The sequence below is a fragment of the Ctenocephalides felis genome, unplaced genomic scaffold (genome assembly GCF_003426905.1).
Source record: "Ctenocephalides felis isolate EL2017-DRISC unplaced genomic scaffold, ASM342690v1 CF-g0.4_SCAFFOLD_01886, whole genome shotgun sequence".
Taxonomy (NCBI): Eukaryota; Metazoa; Arthropoda; class Insecta; order Siphonaptera; family Pulicidae; genus Ctenocephalides; species Ctenocephalides felis.
In genome coordinates this window covers 57038487-57062422 of record NW_020538040.1, presented here as the reverse complement: position 1 = coordinate 57062422, position 23936 = coordinate 57038487, and the positions used below count along the sequence as shown (strand labels likewise).

Genomic DNA, 23936 nt, shown 5'->3' with positions numbered 1-23936 from the left:
ACAAATATAAATACTGTTGCTTTTCTCGAGTGCAATAAATTAATTCCAAACCTACAACACTTTTAAAGACCAAAATTTATGATATCACTATAGTCAAACAAACCTGCTAATAAAATCACCCTCATCATATATTAATCAGTTCATGAGATTTACAATGCAATAACATTATCTTATAAATGCAGAACTCCGAGAAAATGATCTTAACAATAAAACTTACCAATAGCGCGATGTTGGGCACCATTAGAATGTCGTCCTCGCTTCTACCACCAGGAATTGACTTTAGGGGATGTCTTGGAATTGTCGAAAGTGTTCCATTTGAATTAAATACCACATTGTCATGAATTGGATCTTCCCTATTAGAACGAATAAATGAGTTAGAAAATGGCCAATATAATTGCGTTGTTAGTAATAATTAGATTCTGGACTGGATTTATTTTGTTTATATACAAATTTATACCAGCACAAACTAGAATTTTTTAATATTTTTAATATTTGCGTCTATCACCATGAAACATCAGCAAATTTTTTGGGTGCCAATCTATTGATTGGACGTCCGAGTATAATGGTATCCTGATTTGCTATTACGATTACCAGAATTTTGGTGTTAAATGGCCGAAAATGAAGAACAATCATATAATCATGAAAATAATTCAAAAATTGCTTAACTTATACTTATTATTAAAGTATATTCATAATGATTTACATAATTCTACTATTATTGAGATTTCAGCTAATTAACCTATGTTGGCATATGTACTCTGGTATAGTAATAAATTAGTATTAATTATTCATAGCAGTTGATTTATACTTAACGTTAAGATCTCTACGACAATGCTCTACAAATTTTCGTCATGAATTGCTAATCAATATTATTCCCAACTCAATCTGCCGAATGATATTAGAATTTTTAATTTGAATTGATTAATTTTTTCTTCTCAAGTCTAGGAAAATTTGTTAGAACAAATTTACATATAGCGGGCGGTTGAAAAATAATTACTCTCATTAGATAATAATATATAATAATTATATAAAAAATAATCCCAAATAGTTCAATCGTAACTCGAATGTTTTTTTTTATTTACCAGCAATCAGAACTTTAAGTTTTTATGAGCTATTTTGCTTATTTTTAAGTAACAACGCTATTAGAAGGCATTTAGATTGTCCTAACTAGCTGTGATATAATTTTTGTTTTCGAAAGTTTTTAGAAGGCTACGGTCGTCTTATCCAATTGTGGTAATGCATCCTCGAATTGCTGTTTTTGTTTGACTCCAATCTTAAAGTTTGATCTTAAACCGACCAATACAGCAGAATTGGCGGTTAAATACGTAGCGTTTTGATAGTTTTTAGTACTACTTTATATGAAAAACGCAACGTAACATAGCCTTGCCATAACATTAGTCTATTTTACGGAAGGATTGGCTGGTTAGTTTTGTATTATACTCACATATAAATATAAGGTCCGACCTCTTCAACCATCATTTTTTCTTCGCCCTTGAGAAAGGCTTCGGCATTTGTAACATTGAATATATAGATTTTAACCCGAAGTTCGACTGGAGGATCACTCCACATTCCAAAGCTTTCACTACCATCGGATAAAATCGATTTCTGCAATAAATACAAATACACAAAATAGAAAATTCAAATACAAAATTAGATAAGATATTAAGCTGTCCGAGATGGATATAGAACCTGAAGCCTTGGTTGCGAGTCCAAAGGTTTCACCACATGGCCCATATTATAAAATGATAATTTTCTTCAAAAGTAAATGTTTTTTGTGATTCAAATTTATAAGTCCGTAAAGTTTGTGAGTCATAAACCAAATAATAAATAATCATGAAGGTGTATAATTTATTTTATCACTATATATTAAACATGGATCTAAAATTTACAAGGCCTTGGGTAATATATACGTACATTATACAAATACTTGTGTATATACATATACATCTATATAGAGCGGGCTGATTTGTATGGGCCATAAAAGTCGCTTAGGCACATGATTTTCGTATACTAGACATTAAGATAAGGTACTTTGCTGAAGAAATCATACCCCTAAAATGAATTCTGATATCCCGTGCATTGACTTAAAAATAAGGGTTAAAATTTGAAAAAAAAATATTTTGATTCATTTAGAGTGCCCCCATCGTTTACAAATGTATGACCGGTCATCACTAACTTTGGTAGGCCGTTCCACTTATGCCCGTGAGGTTACCACCCCCCCCCCCGAGAGGTTTTTCAAAATTTATCCCTTATCTTTGAATTAATTCACGGGATATCAGAATTTATTTTAGAGGTATGGTTTCTTCAAAAAAGTATCTTATTTTGATTGCTAGAATCCGAAAATCATATGTGCCTAAGTGAATTTTAAATTGACCCACCCTAATATATTTATATATGCACGTTGTTTATAAAACATTCTGCTTCTAAATTTAATAAGGTGGTGTCTTCAGATATATTACTTATATAAAATTCTATGAATACTTTCGTTCTAAAAGTAATTTTGTTCTTCACTCAGGATTTAATTTTTTTTTCAACTCCACTTCATAAATAAAGCGCATCATATTTTTTGTAGCTTGTGTTTGAAAAATTGAGAATTATTTCACATAGTTGTTTTTGAATGAAACGCCCAACTAAGATATATCAAAAATGCCAAAATGCAATTAATAAACCCTCTGTCCAGATACAAAAGTTAATTTGCTTAATAGTCGAATGCAATTTGTACAATATTCTAACATAATAAGATAAAGCTTTGGAAAATTCCATATAAAGGAATTCGACTTCATGATCCACTCACCCATTTGAATATCAAGTCATAAGGATGGGCCAAAAATATGAAGATACCGGTTCCTATGCCAATCAAGCCGGCCACCATCATCACAAATACACCTGCAAACAATCAGAAAAATGACTTAAGAAAAAAAAATTTATAATATAGGATATTCTAATGGTCTTGAAAGATCCTGTGATTTGTAGGATACAAGTCATTAGTTTTCATCGTTCCTTTTTTAGATTAAAGTTTGCTGGCTGAATTATATATCTTTGTGTCTTTGAAATATTTTAGTGAAAGGTTTATTATATCGATTTGTGCAAAACATAATCATAATTCAGATTAAAATTTATTCTATTATATCAAAGTTTGAATAAAAATATGTAATTCTTAAATTAGTATAAGGTCTTATTCGAACCAAATAGGCATAATTACTTCGAACATAGAATCTAAACAATAATAGAAAAACAAAAGTTTTTTAAACATCCATTTTTTATTTATTTACTGTTGATGTTTCGGTATAGATACACTCCATTTTCACGATAACTGTCGAGAAACATGATCTTGATAAGATTTAAACAATCAATATATTTAAGAAAAGTGGAAGCTCTACAAAATATTTACAAATCCAAGACTCTACACACACACACACACACACACGTATATATATATTATATATATATATATATGTATATATATATATATATATATATATATATATGTATATAATATGAGTAAGTTCTTGTGGGGCGAAGCATCAAAGAATAAAAAGCAAAGATTTGACGAACGATAAGACGAACATGTTGTCAGCTTGGAGTATGTGTTACATGTAACACATACTCCAAGCTGACAACATGTTCGTTTGGAATAAGCTTTTTTATAATGAAATATATTATTTATTTTCATTTTACAATTATTTAAAATTTACATAACTCGACGTTTTATCAATTTGTTGTTTCATATTTTTTTCGTGCAATTTCGTGTGTTTTTGTTTTTTTTTTCTCAAATTTATTTGTATGCACTGAAGATGGGTCAAATCAAGACTCGAAACGTATGCTTTCTGAATAAAAACATTTTCTTTCAATAAAACTGTTTTTGATTGCTGGATGGATGCCCAAGAACAATTTTATATTTTTTCACCATCTGAAGAAAAATCTCTTGCTTTATATATATATATATATATATATATATATATATATAATTGAAAATATTATGACAAATATAATAAAATATTTTCTATATTACAGAAAAAAAGTAAAAATCTCTGTGTGATCTGGGAACTTCTTCTTGACCTCTCTTGAACTCTATTAGGACCAAAAACTGATTTCGAAGACATCGAGTTAAAAGGAAAGTATTTTTTTCATAATTTATTTTACAATTTTTAGAAAACGTTCTACAAAATATTTACTTGTTTAAGTACAAGTAAACATATGTTTTATAAATATTTTTCTATCTTACCACCTAAAATATTACGTATGTGTATTTCTAATTAAGTTATTAAATAGCAACAACGAGTGCTTCATATTGCACTATACTAAATATTTTCATAATGGCAATAATAATTCAGGATGAAATTACTTCTACATTAATTAGTACATTTTTGCAAGTAATGGAAATCTGTCATTTATCTTGTTTATAAATATATATCGATAGAGAACTCGAATAAACCAATATTTCTCATAAAAATTGTATAGCGTAGTATCTCATTGGTAAACAGAATTTGCATACTCGTACGCTTGTTGATCCAGGAAGTTTTTTGACCGCAATCGACGAAAGAAATAAATATAATTTTGGGATTTTCCAAACCTTCAACTTGACCATGAGCTTGGGGCTTGTCGCATTGTCTGCGCGCGTGTTGCGAAAATTTGCTTTTGAGAGAATTGAGTAAGAAAGCTGGTTTATATATTCATCAAAGTCGAAACGATCGATTAAAGCGATTGAGATTTTTTTAATGAATACCATTAATAGTACGAACGATTATATTATAAATAAATAAAGCGCTTAATTGACTAGTAACGTCACCATATTTATTACCTTCCCGTAGGGTAAGTTATAGTAACCGCAAAAAAATTAAAATGAAAATTTATATATATCTTTACGTTTCAAAGGTTTTTGAACATCTTGGCATACCTTAGAAAAAATTGATGTGTGTGTGTGTGTGCAGATACAAATGTTCGTCGACGATTTCGGGATCACCGATTTGAATATTCAAAAAACATTCAATTTGTATTGCTAAGGAGGCGTGCTGATTAGTTTTTGGGGAAGGCAGGTCTAGCCGTTCTGAAGATACCGGGCAAAAAGTGCCAAAAAACGGGAATTCAGTTTTTAGGAGAACGGAGCTTTCGATTTTAATAATTCAAAAAACATTTTACTTGTATTGACAAAATGAACTGATTGAATTTTTGGTAAGGCAGGTCCAGCGTTTATGGACTCTCAATAAAAATAATTTAAAAAAATGCCATTTGGCGGTCAAAAATGTTTATTGGACATACACATCAAGTTATCAGTTATTTTATAGAGATTTGAATATTGTGTAAACATTTCGTGTGAATTTTTTTGGGTTTCGTACCAAGATTTTCAATTCCAGCAATTTGCCTTAAGGCACGATGCCATGCACCCCACTAGTTTAAAATTTCTTGAAATAAATGCTTCGAGCTTTACTTATGTGGTATAAAATACGAACATCGATACGTTGCCATTTATTTTGTTTAGCTAAGGTATTAAAAAAAACTATTTTTTATTGTTACCGTTATTAAACGAATTATTAATACAAATATATTTAATTAGTTAATAGTTATAAATATTTATTGCAATATTTAACTACGCATTGATATGGAACATTGTAAGCACGAATATATGGCGTGCGGCCGATTTTTAAAACTTTAATTAAGTTTTAGAAAGAAACCGCCTTTTCTAGGCCTATAATATTTTAAGATGTTCAGTTTGACTATTAACTCTATTGCCATGCGAAGTTTTATCAAAATCCCAGAAGGGTAAAATTGAGGTCCTTGTTAGTCAGATTATTTTTTTTCCAAAGTTTCAAAAATTTGAAAAAAATTGGGAAATTTAATCTACGATAGATACCAATTGCGAATCGAGCTTAAAAGTTTTTTAATTTTTCGATCGCGTGCCATTTAAATTATTATTTCTTGTTGATTTTAAATAATACGTTATCGACGAGGTTAAATATAGAAATTATAAAAATTTGTTTAATAATTGCAGATAAAGCATATTATATAGCCCATAATCTGTGTTTATTATTATAACAATAATATTATGGCAATCCTCATTACGATGTTCAACCTCATATATGATTTGATTAATTATTATATATAGAATAATTCAGAACAATTTATTTATACAGTTATTAACATATTCAGCAATATAAATAGCAATAAATAGGTGTGTTTTTCTCGTTACCGTAATAGTGTAATTGATTAATAACAATGACGCAAATTTAATTAATAATTTTGCATTTGTTTTCTAAAGAATTGAAATTATTTATTATTTTAATGATGTTACGTATCACAGTGCAAATAATTAACAGCATCTGCATTTATAGAAAAACTTGAGCTTTAACTTTTACTTGTTGCGCATTGTTGTTGTAGGTTAGACCATAATATTTATGCAAAATATTAAATCATAATCCTATACTGTTTTTGCTTTTTATTTATGGAAATTCAATGCAATTTGTTAAGTGTAACTCAGCATCCGAAAAAATGAGAAACGAACGATAAAGAACGCCAATGTTCAGATTGGGAATAGTGCCTTGAATTTAATATTTCCAGTTATCTAAGTTTTGAACTACTTATTTACAGTAAAACATGTAATACAGCTAAAATTGTTTATTATTGAATTTTTATTAGTTTTTATTGGATACACACTTCAAAATTCCGATTGAAATTAGATCAAGGGCCACATAAACTATGTCGATATCAGATCGTGATAGGTCACGTAGACCTATATACGAATGCAAAATGTTTAAATAAACAGAAACTTAATTTAGAACTTATAGAAGATATTTTTTTTCCGAACCAATTGCATTTAGTAAAATTTTATAAATTCTTTAAACTACCTAATAAAACTGTTTTAGGCTAGAAATATGTATGTATTATAAAAATATTGAATATCGATTATTAATGAGTTACATTAGGAGCCAATGATATATTTTAAATTGTAAATATTTTCTTTGTTTCATAGTTATTACATCAGTGTTAGTCGTTTTTCTTAAAAAACATATTTTTAGGGAATTGTGGTATATTTTTCAAAGTTAATTTTTATAATTGAACCACTTCTCATAGACTTATAATATTTTAAAGTATTCGGGTTGATTATAAACTCTATCACTATGCGAAGTTTCATCAAAATTCCAGAAGAGTAAGAGTAAACCCCCCAGAGGTTCTACTTGTTAGACAATAATTAAAATAAAAGCTGTATTCATTGCATGCGAATGCATAAATATAATCATTCTGACATTCAGATATAAATTTGTAAATTTGAAGACACGTCCATGATTTTTATAAACATATTGAGTAATACGTTCTTTAAATACATACTTTGCTTAAAATATTCGTGAGATATTCTACAGAAATTTTTGCTCGTTTGCACAGAGTTTTAATAACAATCGATTTTGATTATTACCAAAAAATTTTTGTTTTAGATTTGATTTAATGATAAATTATATCTTAATGATAATAGCCCTTTCCCGATAAATTTATCTCATACACATTTTATAAAATCACAAAATTAAGTGAGAAATATTACGAAATGTTGTTAATTTTTGTTAAACTACGTCTCGATAATGCATAACCCGTTCTCCTTCGATTCGATCACAAAGCCCTTGTTAAAATGTGAATAGAAATTGGTGTATCATATTCATGTATCAAATCTCAACACATGTCAGAAAACACGTAGACAAGTTTTTGCATATAAAAATAAACATATGTAAATGTTAACAAATCACTTTTTATTTATTTATTTTTAATTTTTATTGCACAATTATTACGTGTTTACGTAAACGAACTATTGCTAACAAAGATGTCGAAGTATCAGTATCAGTATATATGCAGAAGCCGAAATGATTTGATAATTAATAATTATTATTATTATTAAAAATTAACACACGTATTATTCGAGCGTAACGGAAATCAGTTTTATCTAGAGCAATACTATATATTTATGCTGTAATTTTATGAGCAGTTAAATAATTTAATGTTACATTTTTTATTTTATTAGGCCAATTAGTTAACCAAATCTCGAACATTGATACATGCATATTCATAATTATTATTTTATTGCATTAATTTACATAAATGTATAATGAGAAATAAATGTATACCGAATCATGTTTATCAAATGCTGCAGTATCAAAATAATGGAAAATAACATTGGATATCGTACATTTTTATTAATTAAAATCAGCAATTAGAATCTGATAGTTTTATGAGCAATTGTGATGATACTTTGCCTTAACGAATCTTTATTGAAGACAACCTAAAGGTTGACCTATCGATAATTGATATAATTTTATTATTAGAGTTTATTTATTTGAATTTGATGCGAAAATTCCGGGAAAGGGCTATTTTCTCTTGGAAACAAATCTATCTATCTCAAGTCAATCGTTACACTATGTTACTGCTTGACATCATGCTGTTATAAGTGGGAATTAAGTCTAGAATTGCTGCTTTAAATGACAAATCATCAGTATTAAAAAAATTCCAATAATAAAAATATAACTAAACCATAGGTTACCTTCTAAAAAGCTACTTAGCTACGAAGTATCATCCCAAAGCCTCATAGGATTCTTATAAGTTCTGATTGCTGCTCAAACGCGAAAAATATCAGTTGACGCAAGACGCAAGACGCAAGAACATAATCCTAAAGGATCGAATTCCTAATCTCAAAAAATTCATCTCTATTGAGCAATAAAACATACCAAACAAGAATAGCTTGATTTTATTTTCTAGAAAATGTATTTATAATTATGTACATATCATTTGTTCGTGTATCGTTAATCTTGTGAATTTTTATTTTATAAGCTTTTATTATTTTCTTATCAATTTTATAATAAAATGTCTACCAAAGTTTCGGATACAAATTAAAGTAAATTTAATGGAGTCATTTTTGTGTTCATACGTAAAGAATCTTCTTGATCTTAATTGTTTTTGTAAATTACTAAGCAAATTAAATTAATTTAAATACTTAGTAATAATCAAGCTATTAAACTATTATAATTTAATTATTATGTAATTATGCCCATGAGATAGAATATCATAATTACATTCGAGAAAAATGCAAATAAAATTTATAATAGTTTTACAGCTTTGAACATTCGATTAATTATATAATTTAAGTCTTTGATTATTAGTCTTGGTCAATTTATATAAAAACGCACTAATGAAACCATTCTGTGACGTCTTTGCATATAAATGTAAATAAGTAATTAGGAATAGTGATAATATTTTTATGGTTGCATTATAATTTTTGAAAAGCAGCGTTAATTCCGCATTTTGATTGCACGCACTCTGTTGTATTTAAATTAGTAATGAATCTGCAAGAAAAATGAATGGCTTCTGAAATAAATAAAACTATATCCAGTGTTTACTTGTGGTTTTGTTGTCTAATTTATGGAATAATTTTGAATAATAATACCAATACTTTTATTAGTTATATTACTGCGATCTCGTAATTAAAACGATGGCAGAATATTAAGTCATGCACTTTATTTTTATTTTTATTTCATTATGGTGGAATTTTTCCGTTGTTATAAATTATCCTTGTATATTTACATTTATTGATGAAAATATTATGGTAATCTAAAAATTGTAATAGATGCAGTACTATATTATATAAATAGCTCTATGATAAATAACAGAAATTTTGTTGCACTTTAATTAATGATTCTTTTGGTGACGCGTTGCAAGAACTCGCTAAAGCGATGTAAATTGAAATTAAGTATGTAAATTGTAAATTGAAAATGATTAATCATTTATTTATTATTAGCTCAGGATGTTTTTATTTACTTCTTTCTGTATGGGAAACTGACAAACAGTAGAATTTATGTTTATAATAAACTAAAAAGCGGTAATAATATAACCCCAAATTTTCAAATAGAAATTTCAGACGATTAGTAAGAACTTCATTATTCGGTGATATGTTAAATTGTATCTTATATTTTTTGCTCTATTTTATTCAAAGCCTTTCATCCTTGTGCAAAATTCTATTCAATATCTTCATAATTAACTTACTAAAAATTAACACTTGTGCCAAGCAGTCAAAAAGTACATTTTTATAATTTATGTAAAATTAAAAATGATATTTGAGATGCTATTACAGCCCGCCTTTGGGATGTTGCATTCCGCAATTTTCTAGTTTATCATAACGTATTGTTTTTGTATCATTGCATTTTTTATTTTAAGACATGTGTTGGGAAGTTGTAATTTTTTTATCAAGAAATTGCAAAGATTCGTTTTAAGCTTATACTTTTTGAAAACCAGAGACAATCCAAGACAAAACATCTAAATCCGGGACAAATATTGCTTTTAGAAAAATCCGGGACTCTAGTGGCCATCTGGAACTGTTCCGGCATTACCGTTTTGTTATTTACATTTTTTTATTATTTTTAAATGTGTGGTTTTATTTTTAGTAAAAAAAACATACTTTTTAAATTCAATACCTAACCAATTTCCTAGCCATCTTCTCCTAACCCCAATAATTGCATGTAAAGATAGCCTCGTTTAGCGATGTATGGCTACCTTGCTAATACTGGAGTTTTAAAAATTAAGAAATAAATGTTTTCTGATTGCGATTCAAATATTAATAAGTAAAAGTACTAGAGACAAAAATTATACTTAAAAATTACCAGAAGTGGAATGGTATGTCAATACCATTAAACGTATTGCGATAGGTGTTTCATCCCATTATTGAAAATTAAGAATTTTCAGTTTTAGTAAATTCCAAATACGCATGCCCACATACATTTTATGTACGGATAAACCAAACCAGAAATACTATTAAATTATATGAAAAAGCATTATTTAATTCAGCGTACTATGCAAATGAACTAATTTCTTGCGATAATGCAACTTCTGCGCGTGCAAGAACAAATCGTTCATTCATTCATTCAATTTGCAAGGTCGCTTCAATATCCTACGTTATTATTCAATATTAAAATGAACGGTTGTTGTATTTCCTTATGAGCTCTTAGTATATCTGGAAATTCCTAAATTTACTTTAATTGGCGATTTAAGTTAACATTAATTGACGTCATAAATGATATTTTTTACGAAATTGGAATATCGAGATGATGCATTTATTCCAATTCGAAGTGACATTCCTCACGTCTGATACATCTAAAAATTTTGCATAGTAATACTAGATAGAATATAGGTTTCCCTGAATTAGAAATATCTTTCTAATTGCGTATAAGTCATTAGTTCTCAACATTTTTAACTAACCGTAGGTTAAGTTATAGTATAAAAAAATTGAAAATGAAATCTTTACGTTTAAAAACCTTCTGAACATATTTTTTATTAGCATATTTGATTTGAATGATTCAAACAACATTCGATTCCTATTGATGGGCGAGACGCACTGGATAATACTGGGCCAAGACAGATCCAGTCATTTCAAAGATACGAGAAAAAAGTGCCAAAAATACTAATTCAGTTTTTGAGAGAACCGATTCAGTTTAAGAGTCCGATTTTAATGATTCGAAAAACATAAAAAGACGTAAAGTAGTAGTGATTATATTTTTGGTAGAACATGTCCAGCGGTTTCGGAGATCCAATAAAAAAATTAAACAAAATCCTTTGGCAGTCATTATGATCATTAGACATATGCGTATGGAATTATAAGATATTTAATCAAGATTTTATTGATAATTACTTTGATTTACATTTATATGGGTTCAATACAAAAATTTGTAATGTTTAACCCGTTAGACTCAAATTTCTCAAAAATCTAATTTTTTCAAAGTTTCCCAAAAATTTCAAAGTTTTTATATTTTAAATTATGATACGGTAAGTTTCAGCAATTTGCCTTAAGGCACGATACCATGCACAACAGCACAACTTATTCCATATTTTAAATCATTCACACCTGTTCACATAATATATTAGGATACATCACACTACTTTTCATATTAAATTAATTAATGTAAGTAATTATGCAAGATTTTTAAAAAAAACTATAAAGTAGTTATGATAAAATTCTAATATTATTTATTTACTTAAATAATACAAAGTATTGTGAGCTATATTAGTTATAAATAAATGAAAGAACATGCATATTTGAACATAAAAATTATAATTAAATTGAATATAAAGGCTCATTTACTCAATTTAGTTTTGTTATAAAATAATGTTACTATAATTTCAAACACTGCCGGATCTTCAAAATTTTTGAGCTGTTTATCAAATTACATTTGAAATGATACTATTTAATTAAAATATAAAATTTTCTTACTTAAAAATCTGTTATTCATCTTGTACCAATATTTGATTATCTTGACTTAACAACTTTATTAAAAATTCCTTTATAACTATATGTCTTGTTCAGATGATATCTGATACACATTTTACAGTTTTTATTATGTCACGCTGCATATATCATTTGCAATTCATCACTACGCCAAACTTACACTTGCTTTTGGGTCTACATATTTATAATTTTCTCGTAAACAAATTATAATTTAGTTTTATGTAATTGATTTAGATGTAAAAATTTATCCAGTTGGAAATTTTAAATTCACATTTGATATTGGTTTTCACGGTTGTTTTTATTCCAATTTTAAATGTAACTGCGGGAAGTTAAAAAATCCACATAATGTTTGAGATAAATTAAATTTTATTATCAGTTTTCCTTAACGCTTTTTATGGTCAGTAATAAGTGACCCCCGTCTCCGCGAAAGCTTGTCGCTTAACTAAAGCGCCAAAATGTTTCATATCTATTTTTTTCGCATTTCGCACAACGGGATGTTCGACTGGAATGAATCGCCCGTACCGCGTCTTTGTCACATATTGTTTTGCATTTCTCAGCGGTCAAATGTGTGTTACCCACAATACGTGTTATTAGCAAAAAGATGTCTATCCGGAAATCAAATAGTCCGAATGATAACACATACTTTTCATCATAGATCTTTTACGAAATATTTTGTAAATAGGGTTACAACGCATATTCGAAGACAAGATATATGATTTGTAACTAAGTTATAGTGAAAGAAGATATATTTATTTATTATCTACTTTACTTTTAGATTTGTACAATTAGTCCTATTAAACTCACCGCTACCCCCTCTACCAGGGGTAGCAACTATTCCGTGTAAAAGCTCAATGCCATGAAGATTGTCACCTTCACGGCCAATATAATAAAACTAAAATACGTCCGAACAATATTCTTCTGTGCATTTTTCGTAGAAGATCAGCTCATATTTGAATACAACATTAAATGTGAATTACAAATTTAATGTTGATCAAAACCCTACTTCCCGTAGTATAGGGTAAGTTATAGTAATCGCAAAAAACCGAAAATGAAATTTTTTGCATATCTTTACGTTTGAAAGGTTTATGAACATTTTGGCGGCAAGTGTGTGTATGCGTTTCGTCGACGATTTTGAGAACACGGTTCAACCGATTTGAATAATTCAAAAAACATTCGATTCTCATTTAAAACTTTAAGACTTTATTTTATTAAGCTACTATTTTATATACCATGATATTATTTGGAAGCGCTTAATTATTAAATAGTCTAATAAAAAACAACTTGTGGAGGGATTAATGTGAATGAAAAACGAGATGAAAAACTGATAAAATATTTGTAAAAAAGGAAAAAAATGCCATTTGTCGGTCAAAAATGATCATTAGACATATCAAATTATCAGATATTTTATAGTGACAATCTATGGGTTTCGTGACAATGTTTACACGTTAGACAGCGACACGGCGCTTACGCGTTTCGATATTTTGTCTTTAAAGCAGCTATTATAAAGCAGCTTATTATAAATTTTCATAATATGAATAAAGTTCAAATTTAAAAAAAAAAAATTTCAACAATTTCAAAATTGTACAGCTTTTTAAAAGATTTTAATTTTTGGTACGGAAAGTTCCAGCAATTTGCATTAAGGCACGATACCATGCACCAATAATTACAAAATATCAAATTACGACCAACTGACAGTTCAATTGCTATTAATCAGTTAGCAAATTTTTCTCACCTATTCGCCTCATTGTGTCAATGCATTTATTGCCATCAACCTTTTCATAGTATAGTACAACTCTAACATCATGACTTCTGAAGTTCTTCCAAATGTGTGGAAAATACATTGTCATATCACAATTTTGTATTTTATATGTATTTAAAAATTAAAATAAAATCGCAACGCAGCTTTTGATATTCATATTTTTCACATACATGTATCCCTTATTGCACTAGATCAGATGGATCAGAGTATGCAATGTGTCCTCTGTTAGCAAAATTATTCTTTAAACTACAAAATAAACTTAAAAATTTGCACTATTTTTTTCTCATTTTGAGTTGGAATTTGACCAGAATATTAGTACATAATACAACCCCCTTTTCAATTACATCAGTTTGTTATATACCATAGTCACTTCACATGGTATTTTTATATTTTAACTTCAAATCCAAAATTTTTACTGTTAGTATTTTTGATTTTTATTTATTAACATAATTTTTATTTAATTCTTAAGAACTAAGTCATATGGGTTGCTTTTTAGACAGTAATATTTTCGCACAAAAATAATGCGAATTTTTTTTTATGATGATATGATGGTGATTTTTTAATATTATTATGTTACTGTATTATCTATATTTTTAAATAATATTGAATTTATTAATATCGACTTATTTTATGCACATCGCGTGATAATTTAAAAATGTGACTGATTTGATCATTTAATATTAATCAATTAAGATAATGATCAACAATGATCTAAATGTTTAAAAAAGCCTATTTTAATTTCTAATTTAGCAATATTAGTTAAAATTATTTTTACGTGATAAAACCTCGTAAAAATGTGAGGGATTGCTGAAGAAATTGTGAAAGTGATGAATGCGTTTGCTTATATATTTATAAATATGCTTATACTCGTATTTTATAAAAAAAAATCTTATTACTACTTTAAACTACTTTACGAAATAAAAGAGAAAATAACAGAAAAGGTTATTATCGTTATTAATTTTTTAATATCATAAATCCAAATTTTCATATCTAGTGATGGTTGTAATAAATATATCAAATATAATATTGTAACAGTAAGACGTGGGCTCTTGCGCAACAATTATGTATGGAACTGAACTCTTAGTTATTTTTCTATAAAACATTTCCATTGTTTTGTAAAAATCAAATATTTTATACTAATAAATTCGATATCATGGAAAATTGTATGACTCTATTTATAACATGAATGAAAATATGTTTATACCAATTAATATTTGAATACATCGTGTAATGTTTTTAACGGTATATAAATGCGTAAATTATGTAAAAATATATCAAATTAATAATTTATTGATGCAATCAATTACTTATGGCTCATATTTAAATGACAGTTCTATATTTTACCACAATATTAATAAAAAACTTCTAAGAAATCCGGAAGATTTTAGACTATTAAATTGATGCAAAATTATTACGTTGATCTGTAATTAACTGGAATGATCTGACTTTTTTTTGTTATTTTTACAACGTGGTTGAAATTAGAGGTTTCCACAACCTACAGACATGGGAATTATTCTTCCTACACATCTTGAGAATAATATAGAATTTTTTGCAAAATATGACTGTTTTTACTATAAACTTTATAGTAATTTATAATTAATTTTTATAGTTGAATGAGATTGCCACAATGAATATAAATAATTACATTGAAAACATTGTTTAAATATTAAGAGCAAAGTTTTAGCTGTTCAATGAGTTAATGAACATGTGGACATTTTGCTGAGAAAAAGGTTTTTTAGATTTATTTTGTTGTGTATTTGCAATTTAAGTATTAAATGTTTTTGAAATAAAATAGAACATGAATTTTATTGACCTTACAGATTTGATAGATGACCACTTATTCATAGGTGACCACAATTATTCAATTTCGAGATCAGACTAATAAAAACATAACTAAATAACATACTTAAAACTTGTTCTATGCATGGTGCTACCTCAACAGATTTCTATTTATTTATATTAATCTAAATTTAAGAAACGGTAACTCTACCTATTTTACTTATAAGTTAATTGAAATTAATGAATCGCCATTGAATGTTTATATATACATACAAATAAAACCTTATTTTTATAAATTCATATTTTACCGAATGTACAGTTTAATTGACTTCTAACCGACGTCAATAGTAATTCAAAAATTAAAAAACACACTAACACTTTATGTTTATAAAATTGCCATAAACAACATAAGAAATTATAAATTAAGTTTATTTATAAAAAGTAATATAATTATAATTTGAAAAATGTTTTCATACTTTTGATCAAAATTAGTACATTTTGTTTTAATATATTTATTTTTTGAAATAATTTATTTGTCCACTTTGTTCAATTGATATTTATTAACTGATCATGGTCGGTCTCCGCATGCTACATAAAATATAAATATATATAATTTTAAATAAAATTGAAAAATATCAAATCAACAACAATAATGATCGAATATTGCGATTTTGGAGAAATAATAACCGATGCGAGACGTTTTCCAAGGTTCATGTTGCACCATGCGTGGCTTAAATTCAGGCAAAAAAAATTAAGGCGTACATTTTAAAGAAAATGCGCATTTTTAGTTAATTGGCTGAGAGCTACTGAACTTTTTGAATAACCGTGTTTTTATAAGGATACAAATATTTTGTACTGGTGATTCTTAGAGTGCTCAGTAAGAAAACAAAGTTTCAGTTAGACCTTTTAAAAAATTGCTTAAACACATATATAAATTTTAAACAAAGTTTAATTCAATGCATATACATCTTGTTCATAAAAATGAACCTTTCGGCTTGCCTGGCAGGTTCTTGTGCAGGTTGAAATCGTCTGGCAATTTGATTTTTGAACTTTTCAAAGAATAAATCAAATTGTATAAAATTGAGAACCTTACAGAAACAAGTTTAATTTTCGGTTTTTAACTTATGGACAACCATGATGTGCAGGACTGAAAGCCAACCAGATAATCGTTTTCGTACTTAGCAGGCTAAGAATCGCCATTATAAAAATATTTAGTCTTACAGGAACACAGTTATTCTTTAATGATGCTTCTCAATAGTAGTGTAATTGATGTCGAGACTTCAATCCCGATAGTATGCAAACTTCGTATAATTTTTTTTTAAACGATGATATACTCTACTATAATGTTGAATATTGGTTAATTCTAATATTTATAATTAGATCCAGGAATATTGCATATAGGAATTTCTGAAGAAAATTTTCTGCATTGCAATTAGTATTGATTATTGTCATAATGATGTAAAATGGTCCAAGTGCAATGATATTATAATTTATTATCGTTTATAATATCATCTTTGTGCTTCTAAACGTGTTTCCATGAAATATGATTAAAAGCAATAGTACTCGACAAGTTCTTCTTGAGCTGAAACTAGTTTTGTAGCTAAGTCATTTTACGACCAAAAACTTGAATGATATGCCACGGTTCGGACTTTGCTATTTTAATAGTAGTTCAAAGCTATAGTTGTCAATAGAGATATTGACAACTAGTGTACATTATTATCATATCCTAACAGTTAACGTTTAATAGACAGAGGCGCGGAACCTTTCTGCAGAAATGATAAATTTAATATTCCGATGCGACAGTTGATGTTTATGGAATTGATATATGATGTTTGTAGTTTTTTCGATTATATATTATGTAGTGGGTACGTGGTTAGAACTTCGGCTACCTTAATGTCAACCAGTAGTGATATCGGTTTTCACTTTGAAATGTAGATAGTAATATGTTTCCAACTGAAAATAGCCCTCATCCGACATTGTTGCATCAGTGAAATAATTGCTCTATTACAGAAATTGTAATAATAAAATTGATTACAAAGGATGGAAAACAGAGGTAATATTGAGTCTAATTAGCAAAAATGGTAATTTCATTTTTGAGATAATGGAGCGTCCGATTTAAATGATTCAAAAACATTTTATTTGAATTGACGAAATGAAGAACTGATTGAATTTTGGTGCAGACAGCTTTATCGGTTTCGGAGATCCAATTTCAGTGCAGAGCGATTGCTTTAAAAAATAGTTCAAAATTTTCAAAATATAAAATTTAAAAGTTTTCAAAAAGCTTTTTTAAAACTTTTAATTTTTGGCACTAGAAGTTTCAGCAAATTGTCTTAAGGCATGATGCCATGCATCACTAGTTAATAGTTAAGTCCTATATGGCGCTGACTGCCATAATTTCAACATTATGATTCCTATGATTGTTATGGTCATGATTATTTTCAAAACTAGTTCATCATCTCTGTCTAGTTTATATTGGCATTGCGTTATAATTTTTACTGGAAGCTCATAAAACTCGGTAATTACTTTTGACCTGTAGATGTCCACTCAATGCTGTTGTGTTAAACATCCCGATCAGTGATTTTATTTTTACTTAACTCGATAGTTTATTGCTATCGATTGTTGTTATAAAACATGTTATGCAAAATAATTGTTTTTATGCAAATTATTACATGCTTTATTATAAAATTAATTTATTGTATAAAAAAAATTACATTTGCTTTGTTATCAGAGAAGTTGAGTACTTTGACTAAATAATTACTAGTAGAAATATGAATTCTATTATAACGATAAAATTAATATATTATTATAATGCTATATTTATCAATCAATATATTAAACGCTTGATTGGCAGGGTGTATTTATTATGCACACTTATTTTCTTAATGCAAAAAAACAAGGAAAGATACACTACTATTTATTAATCGTTTTCGGAACTAGTTAGTTTATCTGCATTTTTAATTTATTGATAATAATAAATAATGGGTAGTACTGCCCTTAGGGCAGATCCGTTAATTGAGTTAAACTCCAACTCGATTCAGAGAAGAAGAATCCGTGAGCTTAACCATTACTTTAGGAACACTTTGCTAAAAATATTGGACTAATTAATATTTAGTCATTTATAACTTTAGTTAATTAATTTTTAAATGATTAATGATTTGCTGTTTAATTGCGCAATGGTTTTTCATATTAGTGCTTTTTTTGCACAGACAATTAACAAAGAAAGTAAGAGCTTACAGTAGTTTTCGTAAAATTCTCAAATATTCTTGCTAGATACATATTTCAAAAGTCTCAATTTTTTTAGGAATCCAACATAAATACATAATCATTTTTTATGTTTCTAGCATATTTTAGTTTCAAGCAGTTTCTAGCAAGTATTTAGTATTACGAGAAATTCAATCTCTATGATTCACAAATTATTAGCTCTTGCAGAATATTTTTTATTATTTAAAACTTTTTTTTAACTTCCCGTAGGGCAAGTTATATTAATCGCAAAAAAATCGAAAATGAAAATTTTTATATATCTTTACGTTTCTGAACATTTTGGCATACCTTAGAAAAAATGGATGTGTGTGTGTGTGTGTGTGTGTGTGTGTATGTATGTATGTATGTACGTGTGTGTATGTATGTGCGGATACAAATTTTCGTCGACGATTTCGGATCAACCGATTTGAATAATTCAAAAAACATTCGATTCGTATTGATAAGGAGACGTGCTGATTAGTTTTTGGCGCAGGGAGGTCTAGCCGTTCCGAAGATACGGGGCAAAAAGTGCCGAAAACGGTAACTCAGTTTTTAAGAGAACGGAGCGTCCGATTTTAATAATTCAAAAAACATTTTACTTATATTGACAAGGTGAAGAACCGATCAAATTTTCATGAAGGCAGGTCTAGCGGTTTCGGAGATCTAATGAAAAAAGTAAAAAAAAAATGCCATTTGGCGGTCAAAAATGATCATTAGACTTATGCACATCAAATTATCAGATATTTTATAGATATTTTAACAATGAGTATGAATTTGGTTTACAGTCCTATGGGTTCCGTACCAATGTTCACGCGTTAGACGGCGACGCGGCGCTTACGCGCTTTGATATTTCGTCTTTATGCAGTTAAAGCAGTACGATTGCTTTGAAAAAAAGTTTAGATCTTCCAAAATATGTCAAAATAAAGAAAACATTTTTTTTCAAAAAAAAAAAAAAATGAATAAATTCTTTTTTTTTTAAAAAAATTTTTTTTTGGAAAAAAAAATAATTTTTGGTCCAATTTATAGTTTTTCAAAAATCTTATTTTTTCAAAGTAAATTTTTTTCAAAAATGTTAATCGTTTTTTAATTTTTGGTACGGGAAGTTCCAGCAATTTGCCTTAAGGCACGATGCCTTAATTGCCTTAAGACAGAATTTCACTTACAGCTAGTTATTTATTTTATTAGATATAATTTATACACACTGTATCTAAGGCAATATATTGTTTGTTATTACATTGTAACTTTGAAAAAATAATATATATTGACATTTAAAACGATAATAATGCACTAAAATGTATTCCGTGTTCATTCGTAATTTGATATTTTTAAATAACTCAAGCGTTTTCGGTGACTCTTGAATTAAATTTATTTTTTCACTACTAAATGATTACTTGTATTGATTCGTTGTATTTATATATTTGCAACGTTTTTATGTATTTAAAGTTAATGATTAAACTTTGAGAAACATATGTAGATTGAACAAAAATTTTATATTTCCGATTCGCCCGAACATCATTATCAAATTGTTTATTCACAAATTAATATCAAAACGAATATTTGTGGGTAGTGTGCAAATTTTCTATGTTCACCTTGACTGATGTCCAAAACAGGTACTCCAAATATGTTGTTAATACATATTTAACATAATCTGGATGGTATGTAAAGCAATAAAAGATTTGGAAAGATTTTTGTGGATTCCGTAAAGTAAATGCCAACAACTTTTAATAATTTGATTTGTCTAGGAAACATAATTCAATAATTAAAATCGTTGACGCAAAAGCATTTATAAAGTCGTAAATGTTTCAATAATTGCTGAAAGTTTTTTTTAACTACTTTATTGATTGGCAATTTAATATTTTTTATTTTATTGATTATAATTGGCTCAATTAATTGCACTATTAGTTACGCTAATATATTCACGCAAAGATGTGAAAATGATAGATTATTATACCGTTTTTTTAATCAGTAAAAATATGTTTTTACAAAGTAGTATATATAATGGGTAGTATTGGCCTAGGGCAGGTCCGCGAGCTGAGTTAAACTCCAACTCGGTTCTGGGAAAAATGATATGAGAGATTTTTTGTTGCCATTTCACACCGCAGTGCTTGAAGTTATATATAGTTAAAATAATTAGTAATGTTGCAACCGTAAAATTGAACTTACAAAACTGTCATTGTTAGATGAATAGAGTAATAAAGTGCATTGGACATTTTATTAATTTATTAAATGTGTAACATAATACATATTTATCTATTTGTTAGTTGAGTTTTACATGAAAATTTTTATGCATAAATAAATGCGACATGCCATACTATAATCTGATTTACCCATAACTGTAATTGGAACTTTTACTAAATATCATTTATTTTATTAGCAGTTATACAACAAATACCACGGTGTTAACGGTGTTAAAATCACGCATGTTCAGGACATTTTCTTCTTTCTAATTCTTCTATAATATTAAATATCCATGTTAGTTCTTTTTCTAGAAATTGAAGATCTTTGATTAAATTAATGGCAGTTCGAGTTGGCAATAATTCTGTTATTAAAATCTGCAGCCTCATTTGAATTTCTGATAAAAGAGCGTAACATACCAGTCCTCTCATTCTAGACATCTTTCCTATCATCATATTGTGTTGTTTGTACTGTAATTCTATCTTTTTTGATAGTCAACCAAACTGGTTTATCAACAATGTTCCATGGTTGAGTTAGCCATTTGCTAATTCTTGATATTAGTATAAAATTTCACGAAGAAAATATTAGCATAAGATCAGAAACCATCAAAGAATATAACTTTTGATTAGACGAGTCACAGAATGGCTTATTCAGGCAAACGCTTCTGCAAAGTTTTTGAAAAGATTTATAACCGTGGTCAATTCTCCCTTGTAGATGAAAATAAAGATGTTGTACTGAAAATAACAGCACTTATTGTCGATAATTGTGGCGTCTTAATCCATTTAAAGTTTCTCGAATTTCCTGAACTAAAATGGCTGTATGTTCGGATACTAAATCGTCCATCGATTGTGCAAATTCAAATCTGTTATCACCGGAATCTGTATCTGATGACCTAGTACCATCAGGACTAAAATCAGTGGTATTACTTGGAGATATAGATGGTGAAGTTGAATGTGGTGTTCTACACAAATCCGTCGAATTTTCAACCTGACGAAACGCATTGGCGATGAAACTAAGAAAACTACAGCATATCAGCCAAATTATTGCAAAGAATGATATCAAAACGAAGAATGACATGATTTTAATTAAATTACTACATTTCAAAATTTATATTTGTATCAAGCGTATTTTGTTTTCTTAAATACTTCAATTATTTTAATTTGTCAAAGCTTAGAATACATAAGAATTTTTGTTTTATTACAAAATGCTAACGATTTAAATATTAAAAATTTCTATATTTAACAATTTTTGAGAAATGGTCAGAATATTGGTATGATCGATAAGGCAATCAAGATGTTAAATAAATCGAGCTCTCTCAAGAAGGTAAATAATCGCCTTTCATTTTCAAGTCCACGATTAAAAGCAAAAAAAAACGAAAGAACAAAACGAAGTCCTTATCTGAAAATTAATAACGCGCAGACACGATTAAAATGTTGGTAATGGCATATTCCTGAGCACAAATCTAATATTTTTTAAAAAAGCTTTAGCTTATTATTCGAGTAGGAGCTAGAAAAGAAAGTTCTGAAAAGTTATAAAAATAATATGAAATTCTGTGAAATTGATTATGCTATGCAATGTTTTATGTGAGTTTGTCTACAGTATGACAAATATTTAATTACAATTTTTTATAGTTTATAGTTTTTAGTTTGGTGAAGAGTCTCAGACGTAAAGAAATTTCACCTCTAAACGCTTTATTATATTAAAAATCATGTGACTTTTTAATATAATAAATTTTAATATCATTTTATATAAAGTCAATTTATGAAAGAGTGTCATATCTGAGGGTACAAAACTCTATGAAGCACCCTTAAAGTGTAAACTATATTATGTAATAAAATACATATTTTTAAATTGAAAAAAAAAATCATAAATAAATGAACATATGTATATTGTTTGAAGACAATTGTACGAATTAAATTCACTACTTTGGTAATTTTAATTAATTAATTTGGTTTTCGTAAAAAGTTGGAACAAGCATTGTTGACTTTTTTATTAATTTTTATTGACCTTGGCGTACCTACATTTCTTAAGTATGTAGTTATATTTCTTCTTACCCGAATTTTAATATGGTTACCAAAAATTAATATTATACAAATTATCTGATGCAATAAATTCAACATTAAGATATTTCCTGATATCCTTCGAGATGTCGCGGCATACAAATTACCGCATCGGGCAACATATAGTCATTCACCTTTTGCATCGATGTAATACGTCCATGAAACTGTTTTGTTTTTAATTTATACTTATCGAGAAGTAACGTAATTTATTAAAACATCGTTTATGATTCATATTAAATTCAAGTTCATTTTTTTTAATTCTTCCAAAATCGGTACAAGAGCCAGTGGAGGTTAATGAAACCAAATCGGAAGTTGTTTCGTATCATTTTTTAATCTTGCACATAATAACAGTTAATTTGAACACGACCGGAAATATTTGATATAAATCGGATGTTTTACATTGCATCAGTTCCGCACTAAAAGTGCAAGGCCGATCGAAGAATTTATAAGGTAATAATTTCTTATAAAGAAAAAGCTGATTTATTGCATGGTTTAATGTTGAAATTATGGATACATTAGTTTGACACGTTATTAGGCATTTGAAACATACTTGTAATTTAATCTAATTAACAATTAATTGCATCCGCTTGTCTCAAAATGTTTTCTCGGCAATGTTTCGCAAATATAGAGTAATGCATTATTCAAGCTGCTATTTTATACATTTTAATATATTTAT

At 27.9% G+C, this 23936-nt stretch overlaps 2 protein-coding genes across 2 annotated transcripts in view; one reads left to right on the top strand and one right to left on the bottom strand.

Moving 5' to 3' along the window:
• LOC113378847 overlaps window positions 1-23936 on the top strand; it is a 138774-nt gene that overhangs the window by 12939 nt on the left and 101899 nt on the right. The window contains exon 2 of the mRNA XM_026619465.1: window positions 4015-4114. The gene's annotated coding sequence lies outside the window, so the exon portion shown is untranslated. The remainder of the gene's footprint in view (window positions 1-4014; window positions 4115-23936) is intronic.
• LOC113375130 (scavenger receptor class B member 1-like) overlaps window positions 1-23936 on the bottom strand; it is a 64020-nt gene that overhangs the window by 20249 nt on the left and 19835 nt on the right. Inside the window, exons 2-4 of the mRNA XM_026615078.1 lie at window positions 2795-2886; window positions 1445-1605; window positions 218-353 (exon numbers count right to left, since the gene is read on the bottom strand). Of these exons, the coding sequence (XP_026470863.1) occupies window positions 218-353; window positions 1445-1605; window positions 2795-2886 (389 nt within the window). The remainder of the gene's footprint in view (window positions 1-217; window positions 354-1444; window positions 1606-2794; window positions 2887-23936) is intronic.